Genomic DNA, 21,661 nt, shown 5'->3' on the forward strand with positions numbered 1-21,661 from the left:
TGTGATGACGAGTCCAGAGGTGGCTTCTTTGGGTTCTGCCCACGCAGTGTGGCATGAAGTCCGTTAGTTCTAGCACTCGCCCGCTAATTCGAACTCCGCCTAATTCAAACGCTTTTATAGCTCCCTTCAAGTTTCAATTAATGAGCTTTTATTGTATCACTAGGTTGCTGTTGCATATACCGGTTGTTGAAACCACAGTTTTTGGTGCACAGGAGCAGTTTCTCAGGTTGCGGCAGAAACCTTCAGACTCTTACCTTGAAAGGTGTTATAAACTTTCCAATTGATAAATTTCACTAACCAGTTGTCTAGCAATCAGTTTAGGGGGCATGGGCAATTATGGTGAACAGTTTAACAGCAGCTCCAAGAAATACACACTCGCATTATGTGACAGATTACACTGAGTTTTCATTATCATGGTTTCCAGCGCTTAAAGAGGCCGTCCAACACTCTTCAATGCCACATTCTTTACTCATGTATTGCGTAGACTGAAGTACGGACAGGTTAGTGCAGCAAGAACGGCACCGACAGTGGCACACAGTCCGAAGTTATTCGATCTAGAAAATTGCAAATACAAGAAAAAAAGATGCCTACCCTTAACTCGATTTTCGTGGGGCCACATGCCCACGTTTCACTCGCCCTGTGACGTTTCAGAGAGCCCCAATGAAATGAGCTGAAAGCTCCTACGTAGGGGAAGCTTGCACACCATTTTTGCTTGTCCTTTCCAACGTATTGTTGATGTCGGTGCCATAGTAATAATGTGGTGCCTGACTTGTCAGAACTTGAGCGAGTGCTACTGCTTCGAAGCGAGGCTGGCGAGGCTTTGTCTGCTGTTCCTTACATACCATCTTATTCCCTCCTCTCTTTCTGAGAAAGGAATTTGTGGAGTGGCAAGGGCAGTGAAACATGGTCGCCCCTATGTGGGTAGTTTGGCCAGCCACCTGACGAACTACAAGGTCATTGAATGAAAAGGATTACTTGCACCGCTTCAACAACAATCAAGAGCCTACCGCAGGTGCGGAAAGAGGCAGCTCACAAACGTACAGAAGCAAAAAGAAGGAAAAGAGAGAAGCATTTCGTATGGACATCCAACCCGCGCTGGCAAAAAAAAAAAAAAAACCTGAGGCGAAATGGCAGCCAGTGCCTCTGTCGTGCTTTGTAGTTCATTGAAAGAGCACAGAGAAGAAAAACGAAACCCAGTAGTAATCTCAACTTTGATGCCATGCCACGATAGCTTCAAACATTACATTTATCCAATCATAGGCTGGCACGCTGCGTCGTCATTTCCGCTTGCAATAGTTCTGGCGAGTACCACTATGAGCTGATGGGGTCGGCAGCGGTATAGTCACTTTATTGCGTGATTAAAATAATAAATCATTTGATATCGGTGCTTAGACCTATGCTAAAATTATCCCCAGCCATCAGTCTGTATAAAATATAGGCGCTTCAGAAGTGTTGGAGGGCCCCTTTAGAGGGACACGAAAGAGGGAGATGAAGTTTAGGTATAATGATAGGTTGTGATCCCTAGAGTTTGTTTACTTCTTCTTGCATGTGAAACGACATACTCGTATTAACAGAAAAAGATGCATATGTCGATGGAATTACTCTTTGCCAATTTCTCTTGCTACCACAGCAGTAGATTTCTGCAATTTCCTGGGCTGCCTTTCTCAGCTAATTGCATGGCACTATGCTGCATTAGCTGCATTAACAGGTAACCGGGTGCGCAGTCACCAGGAGCATGAGAAACAAAGAAAAAGAAAAAAAAAGCCTAAAGCAAGAGAACAAGCAGAAGGTGAAGAAGAAGAAGAGAAGCAGAAGCAGAAGTCAGTGCTGGTTTTGTTTGAGTACTCATTGCTATGCAAGTCATTCCTGACCTTGAACTTGACAGTGAACTCTTGCCTCGGAAGGTGGACTGCATTTCAGCTAGCTGAGTGGCACATGATGCGAAAACCTCCTGACAGCTTGCATGGCTAGTGTTGCTGTATACTGGGACAATTTTCCGAATGAGTTCGTGGAGGGTGTCGATTCTCTATTGTGGAAAACTGGAGCCTCTTCAGCCATAATTACATTGTCAGGCCTAGTTTTTCCGAATCCTGAGAAGCTGGGGTATGTGGAACTTAGTAACGCCGACTGGCACGCGTTACATTTTATAATGTCTAGCGCATTGATTCTACTGTAGGAGAAAGTTGGGCAGAGTCAAGCTGCCTGCCTTTGAGCAAATGCCTTGAGCAATTAATGCAGCTGTGACACTACGCACATTGTGCATTTTGAGTTAGCTTGTGGAAACTGACCTTTGTGGGAATACCTCAAGCAAGGAGAATTTGCAATGCTATCCACCAAAAATTTATCAGCGTGATGTAGGAGGGGAAACCAAAACTTTGTGTTGCATATGTGACACCTGTACAGTGACTTATTGTGAACATTTCTTTTTGCCTATTTCACATTGCACGTGTTTGTGTAGAAGGGCTAAATATTGTCACAGAACATGTTTTTTTCTCCTCTTTAGCCCTTTTAATTAGATATGTTTTTTGATAAAAAAACAACACCCCATCTCGGCCAGTCTCTGCTTGAATCCATTCGCAGCCATTTATGTTACACTAATTTCTCGCCTTATAAAGTTTTATACTGATTTCTCACCCTTTGCTTACTTAAAAAAGTACTGACACAATATTTTGAAGGTGAGATAACTTGTGGGATAAATTTTTGTGGACACACACGCATCTTCTATGAAATATCAACAAATAATATAACCTATAACATACTTAAAATCACTTTTAAAGTGCGTGTCACGCCACCGCATACGAAATGCGACATCGGTTTTTGTGTAAACAACCAGCTGCGTCGTGAGTTTGTGTTGGCTGCCACGGTCCTTGTGAGCGCTCTGTCCTAGCAGATCCTTTCAACGGAAAGAGGGGGCAGAGATGCACAGGAGTACAAAGGCTGACGCCCTTGCCTCGGCAGGGCATTTGGGGGCGGGGGGGGGTCACACATATCTGCAACAATCAGAGGGGATTGTAGCAGCACCCAGGGAGCCTTAGCTGAAAAGAGTTGTCGGAGTGGTGCTCATGTGAACACGGTTTTGTGTACTCATGTAGTCAGCTATGTTTACATGAAAACCATTCTGGCTGTCGCCTCACTTGATGCTCTTTGAAACCAAACTGCGACTAGGCACTAAAAACCGTCTCCAAAAAATGAGCTATGATGTGCTCAAGCCCACGAGGTTTCCAGCTGTGAAAAGTAGGTCGTGAGCTACTTATTGCAACAGAAAAGGCAAGATATAAAATTTTTCTGTCAGTACTTTTGAAGGGCTACATATTTACGATCCCTAAAGGACAATCTAACATTCCTGCTCAACTTGGTCACTCTTCAGTGTCCCTTTTATGGCATCCACACAGAAAAAGTTATTCAGCTTTTTTCATGTGACCGTTGCTTTTGTTCACTCCTCCAGACATTTTAGGGATACATGCCCTTTCCACTTCTAAGAGTTTGGGTGTGCTGTGGATGCATTAGAAGCTGCTCCATGTGTCTCATTTGTTATTGCAAGATAGAAGCAATATTTTATTTTGCAAAGATTGCCTTCTTTGTTATTGGTTCAAGTGTCCTAATATCTTGTTTCTTGTCTCTCTTTTCAGGTGAGCCATAAGCCAGGGCGCAAGAAATGCTTGACGAAATAAACTCACCTGTATGTGTTCTGAGTGGCTGGATGTTCAGGGTTTATTTGGCATGAAGTAGTATGTATGCACACTTCCTGTCATGGCTATGAACCGTCTCACACTTTGTAATAAGCACAGTGAATGCTACAAGCTTTGCTGAGGAATATCAGGTTATGTGCCACATGGTGTGTTTTATTGCTTTACAATCAAAACCACGCTGTTATTAGGGGTGTTGCACGCTGCAGAAAGATGTGGTGCTTTTCACAGAGATACAGCTACAACATATAACCGGCATTAGCAGTATCACAACATTTAATGACTGGTGCAAGCGGCAGCTTCCACTTTGCTGCTGAGGAATCACGAGTATGCATGGACATGTTTTAACACAATAGTCATGAGAAAAGATGTGTATATTCATTGTCCCTGTCTAAACATATTCAGGTCAGCAAAACAAGTGTCCTTATATTTCGTTTACTAACTTACACATTATAGCATGAACAGTGCAACATATATACAGTCTAAACCACATGTATCGAACCCACATATAACAAATAATTGTGGATAATGAACAGTTGTAAAATCCCTCTGAATATACTTTCGATGCATGAAGCATTTAGTATATCTAATTTTTAAATATAAAACTTTTTGTGGTCCCCTATCCGGGTTCCACTGCATTCTAGAGGTTGTCGGACTATTTTCTTAGAGCAAAACCCAGTTATAATATTTGTATGTGGTGCCTTTTGCAAGCACTGTGCACTATTTCACTTCATGAAAGACTGAATAAATATTGTGGTCAGTTACAGGGGCAGGTCTAGCCACTCATTTTAAGGAGGATGGGCGAGAGGGGGGGTCGCTTGATGTAAAAGTGGAGAGGGAGGGGTCCCGACTTTTGTTTTTAGTAGTTATTGAATTCGCAAGAACCCCATCACAGCATAGATGCTGTTAATTTGTTCTCACAGTGGTCTCACTCATTTGTCCTAATTGGTGATAGCAGGTGGACGACAGGTGCTGAAGGGAGGGAGGTGGGGGTGCAGATGCAGGTATTGAGGGGGCGATCGCCCCTACCGCCCGCCCTGTGGATCCGCCACCATTTTGCAAAGCCTATTACATTGAAGTTACATCGAATTAATCGGCAACAATGTTCGTTCTACAATTATTGCTGTTTTTAAGATCTACGTAACACATTTTAGGAAGCGGAGTGTTTTGTGTTTACACGTAACAAAAGTAATTTGTAAAGACTCCTTAAGGAAACAGCCGCATTCCAGTCACGGAAAAGTGCTTTGTTTGTAATGGAGTGTTTTGTCTTAACTATGCTAAGAAAGGATATACGTAAGTACATTTTGTTTTAGGGAAATTGCTGTATTCCAGACGCGGAAAAGTGCTTTGTTTGTAATGGAGTGTTTTGTCTTAACTATGCTAACAAAGGATATACGTAAGAACATTTTGTTTTAGGGAAATTGCTGTATTCCAGAGACGGAAAAGTGCTTTGTTTGTAATGGAGTGTTTTGTCTTAACTATGCTAACAAAGGATATACGTAAGAACTATTTGTTTTAGGGAAATTGCTGTATTCCAGAGACAGAAAAGTGCTTTGTTTGTAATGGAGTGTTTTGTCTTAACTATACTAACGAATGAGATACGTAAGAACATTTTGTTTTAGGGAAATTGCTGTATTTCAGACACGGAATAAGGTCTGCCGTTTTAAATGAGTGACGGAGTGCTTTGTGCTAGCTGTGCTAACGAAAGCACTTCGTGAGAAGGCTCCTTTTTAAAGAAATCGCTTAATTAGGAACACGTAAAAGTGCTCGGCAGTGCTATACCTTCAGCTTTGTCCGTGATCAGGGGCCAGATTTTTTGCAGTGTGGGGTGTTATCAGCACTCGTCCTTTGCCAGCGCGTGTTTTTTCGTGGTTTGAACGTCCCAGGAACATGAACCGTGCGTTGCTCGCGTGGCTTATCGCGAGCCGGCAAAATGTTCAGATCTTGAGACGATGTCGCTGCGGCGGCACGTTACAGCTGAACTCTCCGAGTACGCCGTGTTAAACTCTCAACGAAAATATGTTTCACGCAAAGTTGCATTTTTTAAATATTATACTGTGCATTAAATAACCGAACAAAAAACGTTGAAAGCACTTTGAACACGTCCTATATTTCAAGTAGCCACAGCCAAGCCGGCCAAGCCTGGCCACTGCGTAGAAGCAGCAGCACACACTCGAAAACGCCGCACTCGGGTTGCTCTGCGCTCGTAGTGCCCTCACTCCTGTGTTGTGAGACATTCGTATTACCAACGGCCAGTTGCAGCAATTACGTCACAGGCAAGTGTTTTTTTACTTATTGAACGCATCAAATTCTACGTCATCAAACGCGATACTATCGCCTTTTGCGACCGTTTGAGAATACGGGCCCAGGGTAGACTGGAAGAGCGTCCCTCGGTGCTCGTGCTGCACAAACGCGCGCCCCTAGCGGTTGGCTGTGTCAAGAAATCGCTGTGTGGGCCACTGCCTAAAAAAGGGGGCAAAGAAGCGCGGCGTTTGTGGTCCTTTTTTCAGTGCCGCATAAGCTTTCAAGAAGGTGCCACCTATTGAATAACGCCGAGAAAAAGCAAAAAAGACAGAAAAGATCCCAGCACTAAAAATTCTACTTCGTAAACTGCAATGTGGGGTCGTTCTACAAGATTCCACTCGTGTGGCAAATGCTATATAGGCCACACTGGCTAATGCCTCAGTAATAGGCTTAGGCAGCGCAGCACTGCTGTAAACGGTCTAGCAGCAGCTGGCGAATCTGCTGACCATTGCCGCAGATATAATTGATCTCCGTGTCCTCATAACACGCCTGTGCTGAGACAGTTCTCCAGGCAGTGATGTAGGGTAATCATTCAATAATTGAGAATAGTTCATTTTAATCACTGCTGATAAATGCGTAAGCGCATCTTTGACACTCTGTGATAATGAAGGGTTGTACCTCCAGACTAATCGAAGATTCGTAATGGCGGGCTGCAGGCGCTTAACTGCTATATGTGACTGCGCATTTCTTTCTCTTGTAGAACATTTGCTTGCGTACTTGTCCGCGCATTATTGTGGCATAAGTTGCCTTCTACGCATGTTCATTGAATGAAACCTTCCTGCTCAATTCGTATTTGTAGAAGGTTGCGTGATTCATTAATGTAGTTATTTTTGTAGTGCGTGCATATATTTTCTGCGCTTTTGATTAAAGATCACTTGCTAGTAGCGCGTCGTCCTGTTCCCTTCGTTTCTCTGTGTTGCCGTTTTTTCCGCGCCTTCTACAAATCTGAATGTGCACCAACTCGCCCAACTGTCCCTGCTGCCTGCTCAAGTCAAGCCCACTGTTTTGTCCCACTCTTTTTTCTTTCAAGTTTGTCGCGCTGGTAACTATATATGAAAGCAAATGTTTCTGCAGGGATGGATCATATTCTATGGTTTATTGTTGCGCACGAGCGGACAGAGTGAAAAAACGAAGTGTTACGTGCAGAGCAGGCAAGATAAAGAAACGGGACAACTAGTTTGCTTGGAAGTGCGTGTGGCTTAACAATTTCACAGTATAAAGGACTCTCCGAACATAAGGATTAACAACGCATGTTCTTCACAAGCAATGACAACGCAATATCGTGGTTTACGAACAATCTACAGACGTTTAAATGCGTACTTTTTTACGCGTTACTGACGTACTTTTCACTACGAAGGTTGGAAGCGTAATAATGTTTACGGATCGCAATTATCGGAGGACATGTGAATGTCTCGAGTGTGGCAGTCTGCAAGTGTGTATCCTGTAAGCAGTAATTGTTCGAGCTTGCACAGGAGCTTGAGCCGATGGTACGGGCCACGCAGAGTCAGGAAGACGCATGCGCTGGACCACGAAGCGTCGTAGTCAATGTCATACGCCGCGATGTGGTAAGGTAGCGACACGGCGTTGGGCTTTGTATCGCATATCTGCGACCAGAGAAAAATTGGGATTATAGTGTAGATATGTGGTTATGAAAGGAAAAAAAAACAACTTAAAAGTGCGTTTTCATAAAAACAATGACACTCTGTATACACGAGTACTATGGAAAGCGATACACAATTCAGCCAATGAACAGAGAATTGTGGACAGAATTGTTGCAGGCACGGTCGCCGCAAGGTCGTGGTTTTTTTTTTTTTCGTATTGACAGGATATTTCGGTTGACGCCGGTGAAGCAATGCGCCTACTTTCCTGTGGCTCGTCGCACAGGTAAGTTTAGATAATTTGATTCATGGTAGGCTTTGTAGTGCGCATGCCTTCGATAGCGAAGGAAAGTTCTGTATGAATACGAAATCGTTGACACAGTTCTGCTGAGCTCGTCACGCCGTACGAAGCATCTAAGATATGTTGTCGGAGTGTTTCTACTTTCGCTTAACGTGCGTTAATGCAGAAGCGGGCCGCCGCGGTAGTGCAGTTAGGACGCACTGGTGCTGACCCCATGGCTCATTTCGATCACGGCCGCAGCGTGGAGGCCAAATGCTAGAGACCGTTATACTGTGCGATGTCGCTGCAGGTTAAAAGACCTCTATGCGCGGAAGAAATTATGCGGTGCCCTGCAATCTGGCGATTTCACAGCCTCGGTCGTCTTCCGATGTTAAACCTCAACAACCAAATAGTCAACCATCCTAAACGTGAGTATGCTAACTTAGTAAAAGTTGTCGGGCTAGTTGGTATATGCTTACTGAAATATAAAAAAGACGCTTACCGTCAAGGGAGGATTCAAGAATAGAACGCCTTTTTCTGTTCTGGTCTTGACTTCTTCCTTGATGGTACGCGTCTTTGTTGTATTTCAGTAAGCATGAGTATGGTACAGCAGCATGAGACTTCAGTCATGATGAAAAATGAGGGGACCAAAGAGAGTGTTTCGTGCATTCCATTTACTTATCCAAATACCGACTTTACTGCCGAAAAATCGGCGTTACCGCCTTCACCGAGGATTCTGACGCACACAACTCAACGAGAGCTGCATTTCGTGATTACTCAAAGCACCGGAGCGCAGCATTCATTTCGACACGCTACATTGGTGTTGTGAAGAGCCGGCAGCCTGCAGTGAAGTGGGCGACAGCTTGTGGCCGATGACTACGAAGCCGCTCTTTGACATATTCAAAATAAATAGACTGCAAGATATATACGTCATGGTGCGCTGAGAATTTTATCACAGTATTGGCACGATCTACGAATTTTACATATTTTTGCCTGAAAAAGCTGCTTTAGCTCGAGTATTGTATGGTGCGGCTAAATGATACGAAAGAATGTTTCCTCACAAGAAAGTTTCGTTTCAAATAGCTCGATTCCCATGATTTGGTGACAAATCGCGCATCAAAATGTTTTTGACAAACAAAATCTGTTGTTTGCAACTCGCGATCCTTCCGTGTAATAGCAGTGGCCACATTTTCAAGCGGTCACTATCCTTCGGAGCAGCGAGAAAGCAAGCTTTCTCCGTGCACGACTTGTAGCCCGAGATGTATAGCGGCACAAAACACTTCTTGCCCATCTGGAAAATATAAGTTGTGCAATTAGGACACGATGAACAAGGATAAGCTATTTCAAATAGGCTGGCATTTGGGCGGCAGGCGTTTCGACTGGCGAACGTATGTGCACGAATGGAGCCTCGTCTGGTTTGGCGTATTAGTTTTAACGGGTCAGACAGTGACGTCACGGAATATGGTGTCACTCTCAGTTCCTGCCATTCCCGAAAGAAGAAACTGGAAAGCAAATGGTTAGGACGCTGAAAAAGAAACGGGCACGATCATTTCACGTTTGTGCACCCAGAGCAGGGCACAAAGTTCTACTTCTGCTACTGCAACAAACAGCATGTCTGTGACGAATAACGAAAGGCAGAATCAGAATGGCACATGGTGAATCATTATGAATTGCTCGGTAAACGGACGTTAACCTTCACTACCGCCCGCCAGCGAGCACGTGTAAACGTTGCAAAGGCGGCTGAACGGCTAACACCGTGGGCGGCTGCTTGAATCCATCCGATATGGTGCATGCACAACGACAACCCATGAGAGGAATTTCTAACCTACCATTGTCAAATGTGTTGCTTTCTTCTTACAACCACCATATAGAGAGACGTCAAGCCCCCTCGCCCCCGCTTTCTTTTTCAGGGAATACCTTTTTCTTTTTGACTAACACAGGTCGGGTCCGCCACGGTGGACCAGTGGCTAAGGTGCTCGGCTGCTGACTCGAAGGTCGCGGGCACGGTGTTTCGTTGTCGCGGGTTCGATTCCGGCCGCGGCGGTCGCATTTCGGTAGAGGCGAAATGGTAGAGGCCTGTGCGATGTCAGTGCACGTTAAAAAACACCAGATGGTCGAAATTTCCGGAGCCCTCCACTACGGCGTCTCTCATGATCATATCGTGGTTTTGGGACGTAAAACACCAGATGTTATTAACCCAGTTCGTCACGGCGGCCTCAACCAATTTACCACGGTGGCCTTATTTGTGCACGAGCTAAAATAATTTTGAAATTCGTGTTCACCTGTAAACTCATTATCGCTGTTCGCAGAAGCTATATCTCCTATGTATTTTCATCTTTCATCTGTTGGCTACCGCCACAGAATTTCTTGATGTTGTGCACTTACTTTCAAATCAGATTGTATGTGCGGTTGCCGTGATAAAAAACGAACGGCCAGTAGTTGAAGAGTTGTCGCAAATGCAGCTTCGTAAGCGACGCGGCCCCCGTTGAAGCGGCTGACCTGAAGCCTCGATACACCCAGCGCAGCCTGTCGGAAAAAACGCGAAGCGCGTCCCCGTGTTCGGCGAGGAGGCTGCGCGGCGGTGGCGGAACGTCGGAACATGTAATCTATTCTAACACCGTGCGTTAGAACAAAGCAAAGCCACTAAAAGACCATCTAAATAAGACGTCAAAATAACCCTAAAGTGACAGATTATACTCATGACCAAGGACCTCTTCAAGATGGACATTGTCTGAGCCATCACTTGGATCACAGGGGCGTCACCTCGCACAGCACCAGTGTTACTCAACGGAAAATAGCGGAAGACGATGCCCTCATTATAATTCGCGATGGTATTATTATTGTGATAGTCTCCACGTGTCTGATATGCAGGACAGCTACAAGGGCGTGGTGCATGATTTCTCCGTGCAATCTGAATCAGCGGATTTACTGCGGCTCCATCGAAGAGAATCGAGGAAGAAAGGCGCGCGCGGAGGAGAGTGTCGCTACTTTCCTAGATCAATGGGGTTTTAGTTGCCAATAAGGTTGCCATTCGTGAGCTTCATCGTGTAGAGATGCGACTATATTGTATTGTATTAAATTTATTTGCAATTAAATTGCGAGTATGATCAGCCAGTAAAAACTGCAATTACCACCTTGAAGTGAATCTGACCATCTCATACATGGCGGTATGTTGAGTCAACCCTGCAACAGCGAGCTGCTTTACTTTCCGCGAAGCGACGCGCACTTGAAAGCGGTCCCGAAAAAGGATGTGTGCAGCGAACGGCGGCACAACGCCGGATGAGCGCCCAAGTTGTCGCCCATTAAAAGCGTGCGGTACGCTTACAACATCGCCACGCCAGATCGGGCTGCTAAGCAGATGGCTGAACGTAATTGTAATAATATTATCTACGGTTTAACGTCCCATAACCACGATATGATTATGAGACGCCGTGGGGGGGGGGGGGGGGGGGGGCTCCGCAAATGTTGACCACCCGGGGTTCTTTAATTAACGTGCACCTAAATCTAAGTACACGGGCCTCAATCATTTTCGCCTCCATCGAAAATGCAGCCGCCGCGGCCGGGATTCGATCCCGCGACCTTAGGGTCAGCAGCCGAGCGCCATAGCCACTAGACCACCGTGGCGGGGCGAACACAATTATGGTGGTAGGATTGTTCTGTCGCGTTCTACTGTGGCCGCCGTCTTGCGTTCGCTGATTTCCGGTGCATATCCGGAAAATGCATCGCCGCAATGGCTTTCGAAGACGGAATCATTGCTGCACCAGCCTCTTGCCGAAAAGGCAGAAGACTTTTTGCGGCACATTGCGGACACACACTGAGTCGAGAAGCGCAGCTAACCTTTCTGCGATGAAAAGTGATCGCGATCCGCAATAACCAGTACGCACAGGAGGAGCCCATACGGCATAAATGGCCAGCAAGTAGATGAGGCATCCGTCGCAAGAACGATTTGGCCGTTAGTACGTTTTAGGAGGGTTCTATTTATCCACCAGTCGAGAATTTGATTATTCTAACGGCTTCGCTGTACTGCGGCTGGAGGATATTCAAGAAAAACTGGTATTTCACCTTGTTTTTCACAATTGCGGGGTAGTTCGACAAAGAGCACATAGTACAGCCATCACACAAGTGTGCATCCCTCTGCACCCCCTCCCCCTCCAGAAAGTAAATAAATATGGCACTTGCCAACTAAACGACAAAAAAAAAAAAGATCCATACCCGGACCGCATTCCACAACAGCAATTTATCTAGAAAGTACAATTTTCCATATTCAACATTTCGTTCCATATCCGGCTTTTTTTTTTTAAATTCGATTCGATATTCGATTCGAAGCTACTTCTCGGTATTCGCACATACTTATTTTTTTCACCTGCCTCATTGTCCTCTTAGCTTACATTTTATTCTGAGCTGCTATAATTACATATTGCTTGTTACTATTCATTTTCTTATTTTCGCCTGTAATCTTAATGCTTGCAGCCTTGAGGGTAATTAAAATATTTAATTATTCAATATTCTATGACGCAGTGTATGACTTGTGTACGAACCTTCGAACGAAGCGCCCTCTCGCTGTCAAACGTTACGGTGACCCCAGACGTCTGGCTATAGGTGAAGGATACGTGGAGCTTGCTGTTGTAAAGGTAGTTCTTGGACAGCTCTTGATCAGAACAGAACTTCCGAAACAAAAGAAAAGAGAGAAGTAAACAATCTCAGTAGTGACAAGTAGAGAACGTTGTACCTTCCATAGGCGAAATGCTATTTAATGACAAAATTCATTAGCCGCAATATCGTCAAGATAATTTCTATACTTATAAATTTGCCACCTCTGATCGTTTGATTAGTAAGGTTCGTAAATTGGAATAGAGTTATAATGCGTATACTTGGGCACTAATACCGTTGGTGCGTTCAGTAAACGAGTCCATTGTGCTTGAAGGTTTAGAATGAAAACTAAGAATTAAGGTTCTAAGACCGTTTCCACGCTCAAGCACGAATAATAGAAACATACGAGTATTAAGCTCGAACACTTATTGCCTTTCTTCTGATTATTGCAGCATTTACTTGTTTTTCCACAGAATTTTGCACAGAAAGGTCGGTGATACCAAGAGACGCATCGGTGAGTCAAAGAAAGGCTCATGTGAAAGGTTTTCTGGGCAATAGGTTGGATTTCTCGGCTCCGAAATCAGTGGAAAGAAGTAGGACGCTGAACGATGTTCATGTTGCTTTCAGTATGACTGCTGGAGAAACATACATGGCACTAATTCGCGGCTTGCTCCGACCATAGACGACCCGTGCAAAAAGGACTTGTGCTTTACTCTCCGCTTAATCTTGGCGTAAAGTTTTACAAGTGTGTAAAAGTTCGTTTGGGCCATACCACCTTGCACAATGTTTTATCGGTTGGCCGTAGAATGAACTAGGCAAATAAAAAAATCGGTATATTTTGTATCAACTAGGCCTAAAAACTCCGTAGCGAAAGGGTAAAAAGATACGCTAAAACGGGGACACAAGAGAGACGAATGCGACAACACGCGCGCGCACACTTCTTTCTCTCATGCCATTTTCTGTACTCCATCTCACAACTACCTTGCAGCACTGCCGAAGCTACGAGGAGTACACAGGGAGAGCACATACTATAGTTCCGGGCGTAACTGTTCAATTATTAATGAGAGAGAAAGGTTTTAGGTGTGCTTCTTGCATGGCGCGTTACAGGGACACGTGGTAGGTTGGGTCCTGCACGCATTAACTTCGCATACTCTGAATTATTGTAGTGATTACCGGCTGGTAACCGTAATAACCGCCCTAACCGCGATGACGTGCAGCAACATGGCTGCCCTCACGCAGCCCAGACCATCCGCTTCGATCCGAATTCGTGCACCTTACTGGCTGTCTACCCGGACATCAAGAAATAAGTGGCATAATCTGTCATCGCTTAGTCTCATCTAACGCTGAGGGCAAAGGATCAGGTATCTTCTGTCGCTGTTGCTTAAATCGGTTGTTTGTTTTGATGCTGCTAGGACTACAGAGGCGGTTCCAAGCCGTAAACGGTGCGTTGACGATGCGAAACGCCATGAATGCCTATAGTTGTTTGCTGCGCTCATTCTACCACCGTGACTGCACCAATAATTTCCTGTTCGCTCAAGAACGGTACGTGAAGGCCGCTCAAAGTGTGTCAGCTGAATCCCTGGAGCGCTACAGGTCAAAGATGTAGTATTATCCGAAAGAAAGAAGTTTAGTAGCGCTAAATGTGTTTGGTGCGGCCAAACAGAACTCGGTGAAAGGGCCAGTATTAACGCTCTTATAAAAAGAACCGTGTCCGTCACAAACCCCAGCCAACGCTCCCTGTAAAAATGGGATTTGAGCACCAAAGAAACGGCGAGGTGGCGTTCCCGAAGATGTTTCTTGCGTGGCGGCCGACAAAGCAGACGAGCCGACGCCAAAGAGACGCTGAGCAGACGACGCGACGCGGATGAACACCTCATACGGGGCTTTCGCATTTCCTATTTGCTAACAAGCCCTCCAGCTTCCACAGAGCTGCAAGATACTACTGAGATGGAGCATAGTGGCGTATTGAAAATTGAGGTGGAGTATAGTGGCGTATTTACCATGTCGTACCAACTTGGCCAACAAGCCATCTTTTGTGTTTTAGGGGCGAAACACATTTGCGTCTCGGCGTGTCGGCGTGCATCGTGCATTGTCGCCTGCTGTCGGGCCGGTCACTTGCTTGAGCGCAAGAGAGAGCGCTACCGCCTCAGCGCGCGCCGTGCGGTGAGAGAGCGCAAACGGCGCGCGTTGACAACGGAAACAACGGAAACACTCTTTCTGCGATGAACGCTGAACTACCAGCTCGCAAGGAACGAGAACGCGCCCTCGCCCGCGAGAGCAAACGCCGACACAGTCAGCATCTGCTAGCGAGTTTTTTTATTGAAAATCCGGCTTCACGCGCTGCACAACCGTTTACCGGCCACCCTGTATATGTAGGCACTGCATCTTGACCTGCAATTTAGTGTCAGTGGGAGATTTATCTTGTGCGCAGTTGAACAATCAAGATTCGGAGCGTGCACGTTAACTAAAAGCGGACTGCGCGTCTCTGTGTCTAACCTTTCTTCTGTCTCTCGTTGCCCATTAGCAGTGATTTTGCTGTGGGTAACACCGGCGCACACTAAATGCTTCGCCCCTCCACATGTTTCACGTCGGTGGAACTGAAACACCGTTCCGAAATGTTCCGCCCCTCCCCAAATATTTAGATGCGAAGCAGCTTTTGCTCGGGGCTGTGTCCGTCCTTCCATCGGCGGCCGTCCGCTCGGGAACCATGTGTTCTGGCGCGCGCTAGCGCGTTCGGACCTGTGTAAAGGGCTGGGCAAGACGCTGTGGCCTCTCCTCCTTACACTCTCTCAGCAATCATGTGATGGCGTCGGGGAACGAGATTCTGCAGACGCGCGATGAACCAACGCGTTGTATCCTAGTCAGAACGCGCTGGCACGCGCTAGCGCGTTCGGGCCTGTGTAAGTGGCTGGGCAAGACGCTGTGGCCTCTCCTCCTTACACTCTCTCAGCAATCATGTGATGGCGTCGGGGAACGAGATTCTGCAGACGCGCGATGAACCAACGCGTTGTATCCTAGTCAGAACGCACTGGCACGCGCTAGCGCGTTCGGGCCTGTGTAAGTGGCTGGGTAATACTCTGTGGCCTGTGCCCCTTACATTCTCTCCGCAATCGCTTGATGGCGTCGGGGAACGATATTATGCAGACGCGCGATGAGCCCACATGCTCCCGCGTGGCGTGGCGATGAACCCGCGTGCCGTGCTCCAACAAGCAGGACGAGTAACAGCAACAGCATCTACAGTGAATTCATGGTGTGCTCCACTTGCAAGGACGCGTTAACATCGGGCAAGGTGTCCGTGATCAACAAAACTTTAGGTCGACCCATGCGCTGCTTGCATCCCCACATGGTTGCATTTAGTGGGAGATGCTGTACTTTTTTTTTCGTTCGTAGCTAATGTAGCAACTGACTGTAAGATGTCCAGCGCTTCAAATGGGGCGTTTATAGTAGCATTACTAGCTAAGAAATTAACTGGTCAAATAAAGAACCAGTGCCGACCTTGCATTCTGGGTCGTTGTTTTCTTCCTCCGTGGGCAGTGTATGCAGCTTCTCCGAGCAGCGCTATATTCGGTACAACATACCTAATTACACGTTAATATGACTAATTATAAACACAATCACCTCACCTGTATTAATGAACACGACTACGGTATGAGGTGCTCAGGAAGCCCGATAAGCTGCATTATCGCAAAACTAAACCAACAAAAATCTCGCGGGGATCATACTCAGGAAAAAAGCAAAGTTAAGAACTTCAGCAGTAGGAGCGAGTGCCGTACAACCGCAGCCGAACGAGGCAAAATTGTACTTGTGAGCGCCACGGACTACATAAGAGGGGAACATACTTTATGACATTGCGTCTTAGAAAACAGGTGGACACAGATTCCACTTCTCAATTTTAGAAGCCGCTTCGAACAGTGACATGACTCTCTAAAAGTAGCAACACTAGTAATGCTGCCGCCGCAACCGCTATTTATCTTAATCTGCATGTACACTGGTTAGTATCATTGCTTTTTGTCAAATATATGCGAAGAACAGAATCCAGGCACGCTTTCTTCAGGAGTGGAAAACGATGATAAAATAAGCTGGTCTTGGTATAAGGTCTCAAAATAAGAATTCCGCCATATATTCGGTTCCCACTTATTTCAAATGTTATACTTCTGTATTCCTACAATAGCCTTATATTAACGCCGTATGGTAGTTCTCCGTACACAAACTTACAGCACGAGCACACAGGGCTGGGCAAAGATACTTTGAAATTGTATCACGATAAGATACACGATAATCAGGCAAGAAGTATTCGAGACACAAATACAAGATACTACAACGCTGACTGTATCTGGTACGATACATTCCAATTGTATCTTAAGATACTTCAGTATATTCGGAAATTTGTTGCTATATATCTATACGATGTAGCACTAAACACCTATGCACTAAAATGTTCGCTTGAAAATTTATTAACTGCGACCAATTACGTTCAATTCGAATGAAATATTTGTTCGTATTTTAAAAATTTTGTACTTCTGGTTCTAGGTATATTAGTTTCATTCTGAAACAACTTATTGGCGTTGCTTTAGCTGCTTAACGTGACAGCTCTATCTATATACAGGGTGTCCCAGCTATCACGCAGCACGATTTAAAAAAAGAGGAACGGCGTAACGCGAATCAAACCTACAGCATATTGTTCCTGGTAAACTAGAGTAGCCACTGCTATTTTCTTCGTCAATGAGGTTTAAATAATTAGTCATAATTATATTTCTAACTCGACAAGTACTCGCCTAATTGTCAAAATGTCATTGAGGCGTACGTAGGCATGTTCAAATGGCATCTAAGTGCGCTACTTTCAACAACGTGCTAATTGCGCGCTCATTTTTTCCGCTTGATCAAGAAATCTCGCGAAATATGAAAAGTGACACGTGACTAGAGTGTGGCGCGCGTTAGGGTGTCTCAATGACCGCGCGCTGCGCGCATCGAGGCACCCTAGCGCGCGTCGGGAACCAGCGCCCTCAAAGAGGCTCCCTATGAGGTAGATAGTATCAAGGAAAAAATGCTTAAAAAAAGACGCACCGCTCTATCTGCCACTCCCCGGCCTAAGAAACGCACCGCTTGATTTTACAGTCAGGCCGTAATCAGAACACCTGCGGCGTTATCAATGAGAACAGTCGGCCGTGAGATATGGATGATTGCGGCGTACTATCGAACGGATTGAATCCCAGCGAAATTGCACGCATATCGCTGGCGCCCGACCTGTACCCTTGCCAAAATGCGGAACGCTGTCTTTTGCAACTGGCAAAGCGGTTGTTTGCAGTAAGCTTATTTGAGGGCGCTGGTTTCCTTTGCGGGTGGGAGCGTAGTCACGTGTTATTTTTCATATTTAACGGGCTTTCTTTATCAGCCGGAAAAAATGAGCGCGCAATTAGCACGTTGTTGAAAGTAGCGCAGTTAGATGCCATTTGAACATGCCTACATACGCCTCATTGACATTTTGACAATTAGGCGAGTACTTGTCGAGTTAGAAATACAATTGTGACTAATTAATTAAACCTCATTAACGAAAAAAATAGCAGTGGCTACTCTAGTGTACTAGGAACAATATGCTGTAGGTTTGATTCGCGGAACGCCATTCCTCTTTTTTTAAATCGTGCTGCGTGATAGCTGGGACACCCTGTATACTTCGCCAACAGCGGTTTTTGCTTGTCGCTTTAGTAAGCGATGGGAGTCGCTGCTCTGCTTACCGACTAGCTAGCGAGTTGTCACGTAATCACAAGAACTTCAATAAGAATTCTCCGCGCAATGGCGCGAATACCGCTGTGGAGTTCTACCTTACGCGTAAATGTAATACGGTTTTCGCAATAACGTATCACCCGACAGGTGTGCGTCGCCAAGAACATGTACAGCGAAGAAAAGTTTCAGATGTATTGTACATTTGCACAAAGCGCCGCAGGATACCGCCGCTACTAACGCTCTTGCCTCTTTGATTAGCAACCGTGGAAGAAGTAGGGAAGTCTTAACAAGGAAGACAAATATATTTATGTAATATAGAAAAGCGGTTCCGTATCAAGCACAGCGAATAATTACAGGCGGCAGCCACCAAGAACTATTAACAATTGTTGCGTTTTGCGACCCAAAGCTACAATATGATTACGAGAGACGCTGTAATGGAGGGCTCCGGAAATTTCGACCACCTAAGGTTGTAAAACATAAATAGAAGCACACGGGCCTCAGGCGTTTTCGCTCCGTCGAAATGCGGCCGTCGCGACCTTCGAGTCAGCAGTCAAGCACCGTAACCACTAGGCGACCGCGGCGGCTAACCTCTATTATAGGACAATTCAGTGCCTATCGAAACTAGCGGCACGCTCATGGAAAAAGGAAGCATTCTCTATAACCATGTTTCTCGAGTACCTTTGCTTACGCACTCAGATGGCTCCTGATAAGTAATGTAGCAAATTGGACTAAACAAGTCAGAGCCTGTGTCGTGTACCTTCTTGTGTTTGGTGTCTTGTTTGCGCTGTCGATCATGGGCTCCTAATAATTTACGCTATTATAATGCAATCTCAATGCCGCTATATTAATTAGTAGTAAACAGAATTTTTGTTGCTGTATACTCCAAGCGCGCCCGGATTATTACATGTTTGTCCTCAACATAGCCTTTACATCAGAGTAAACGCAAATGGAATATAAGTGTGTACACAGTAGCAGAAACGACGCAGACAGTTAAAGTAAGAATAAAGCAGAGAGCTTACCTTGGCAGAATGCTACATATTGGAGTGAGCAGGCCAAAAAAACAATAACATATAGACATAGGTAATGTATTGGATGGAAAATGACAGCTAGGAAAGAACTTGTGCTAACAAGCAAATTATGATTTTAAAACTCCTTGAATAAAAGAAAGAGACGTACGCCCAGATGGTATGTTAGGTGAATGCTTGTTCGGTTAGGTCCAGCATCAGGTACCTGTGGTGATATAGCCGTTATAACCTTATTTGCGTATAAGTCAATCTCATTGCATGTAAGTCAAACTTACATCCACGAGATCCTTCAAATCGCAGATGTTTGAAAGCCACGAGACGCAAAGCAACCCCCCATTCTTGCATTCTTCAGACTTTGTAACGAAGCACCACGCAAGGGAAACGTCGATAATGACACTACAGCGGCATCGGAATGTGTGCAAAAGATGCCGCACGCACTTGAGTACGTGGAACAGGAAAGTGGCTAAATGCCGAGCGTCTTGGCACTCGCACAACTAAATAGAAAAAAGAACGAGAAAACAAAAGGGTCAAGGCTGGTCATCGACGTGAGCGTCACCACGTGACTCCGATACACCAATAGGGACGCTCAAAGCTCATCGCTTATAATCGCTGGAAAGCTCTGGTGGAAAGATAAAATAATGGTACTGGCTTTAGATTTATTCTGGTGTCTTAGAAGCAGCAGTATCACCTTGAGAAGCGGAGTTCAGCCAACATTTATTGTTTCGCACGGTGGTTGTGCGATCGCAGTATCTTGTATCTTAACATACAATATACATTCTTCAATGTATCGGAAATACAGATACAGATATTCCTATTGCGAGACCTATCGCGATAGAAATGCAAGATACCCAAAGAATATCTGAGATAGTATCTAAGATACATATCGCTTCGATATCGCCCAACACTGCGTGCACAGCGTCAAATGACTTGCATATGCATATTCGTTCGTGTAATAACCACTCACCGATGCTGGTGGCCGAAAACGTGGCATAGAATTCTCCTTGCAGAGCTTGAACGGGCCGTAACTACTCGACTTTGGCTTGAGTGGGTCCAGATTTTCTACCTCATAACGCCGTGCTCGTAGAGTAAACGCCAGTGCGAGTGTCGTGAGGCTCGTGACGCTGGCGACCTGCTGCAGAAGATCGATGGAGTCATTCTGGAAAATCGCAATATGGCACCGCTCTTTTACTGAACCACTCGATTGCGCTGCTTTTCGGTATGCCCACTGATGTGCGCATTATTAAGCCGAAATCACTATGTGCCTAATAAGAAATTAAGGACATCTCGAACACGGCAGTGGGAGACCTGGCGTGCTAGCAGTGATCCGGAGAAGCAGCTGGCTCTGCTCGACCAAGCCCAGTATCCTCAGATGACAGTGGAGTGAGAACCTTACCCACTTGACCACACACCTTATATTGAATAGCTTTCACTATTACTACCAGCGTCGGCGGTGTGAATGCAAATCGTACCAAACTTCTCGTGTGGCGCATGGCCACATAGTACGGTTGCGAACTGGTGTTAATTAAAGGCCACTCAAATCTGAATTAAAGGGAATAAAGTAGTTGAAGTCAGCCAAGTGATTATAAATGATTATTAAGTCCATAATGAACGTCAAAGCTGAATTAAGGCGAATTACACGCTAGGCAAGTGTGAAATAAAGTTAGAGGTGGATCACATGTGAGATGAAGTGGTTGAGAGTGAATGAAATGTGGATTCGCAGCAAATCAAATAAAGTCGTGTACAGGTAAATGAAAGGTTACTGGATAGTGCATGAAACGAGAGACAAGCAACGGCGGTTGCCAGCACACCTGTCACAAGCATCAACAAAGGATGTTCCTAACTATTTCAACAGAATATGGGAATCTAGAATAGTGCAGAAAACGGAGAAATGCAGTTGTGTGGAGTTTCAAATTGCCGGTAAACGCTTCACATCTTCCACCAGACATACACCCATTGCCCTAGCCTGTTGCTTCGCTAAGTCATGCATATGAAGGTGTCATAAATTTTTTTCTCATAGATCCTTGATTCCAGACATTTAATAGACATGCATCAATGTGGATACAAAAATGGTTCTTCAACTACTGACCATCTTGCTCGAACAAGGCATGAAATACAAGAAGCATTCTTGGCGAAAGCCTCATCATACACGAAAACTGACTGCCAGCATTCCACGGATTCGGTGTGAACACGAGGCGAAAATTATGACGTCACCATATGGAGTCAACATGAAGTCACAAGTCGCCAAATGTTCCGACGTCATCATCTTGCACTATGAGTCGCATAACGTGGCGTCACGCGATGACGGCATCACATGACATCGTCGCTTGCTCAAAGGTGGGCCGATCACGGCGGCAAAGCTAAACGACTATGTGCAGAAAGCTTGCATTACATTCGATCCTGGAGGCAATTTAAAATCACGCTTGGGGAAGACAGCTTTCGGAGCGAGCGGGGAAGGAT

General features: G+C 45.4%; 1 protein-coding gene across 1 annotated transcript in view; it reads right to left on the minus strand.

Annotated features, from left to right (window-relative positions):
* Window positions 1–7,169: 7,169 nt before the first annotated feature.
* LOC119381422 (uncharacterized) overlaps window positions 7,170–21,661 on the minus strand; it is a 45,918-nt gene continuing 31,426 nt past the window's right edge. Inside the window, exons 3-4 of the mRNA XM_037649250.2 lie at window positions 12,407–12,532; window positions 7,170–7,594 (exon numbers count right to left, since the gene is read on the minus strand). Coding sequence (XP_037505178.1) covers window positions 7,367–7,594; window positions 12,407–12,532 — 354 coding nt within the window. The 3' untranslated portion in view covers window positions 7,170–7,366. The remainder of the gene's footprint in view (window positions 7,595–12,406; window positions 12,533–21,661) is intronic.

The sequence above is a fragment of the Rhipicephalus sanguineus genome, chromosome 2, assembly GCF_013339695.2.
Source record: "Rhipicephalus sanguineus isolate Rsan-2018 chromosome 2, BIME_Rsan_1.4, whole genome shotgun sequence".
Lineage (NCBI taxonomy): Eukaryota > Metazoa > Arthropoda > Arachnida > Ixodida > Ixodidae > Rhipicephalus > Rhipicephalus sanguineus.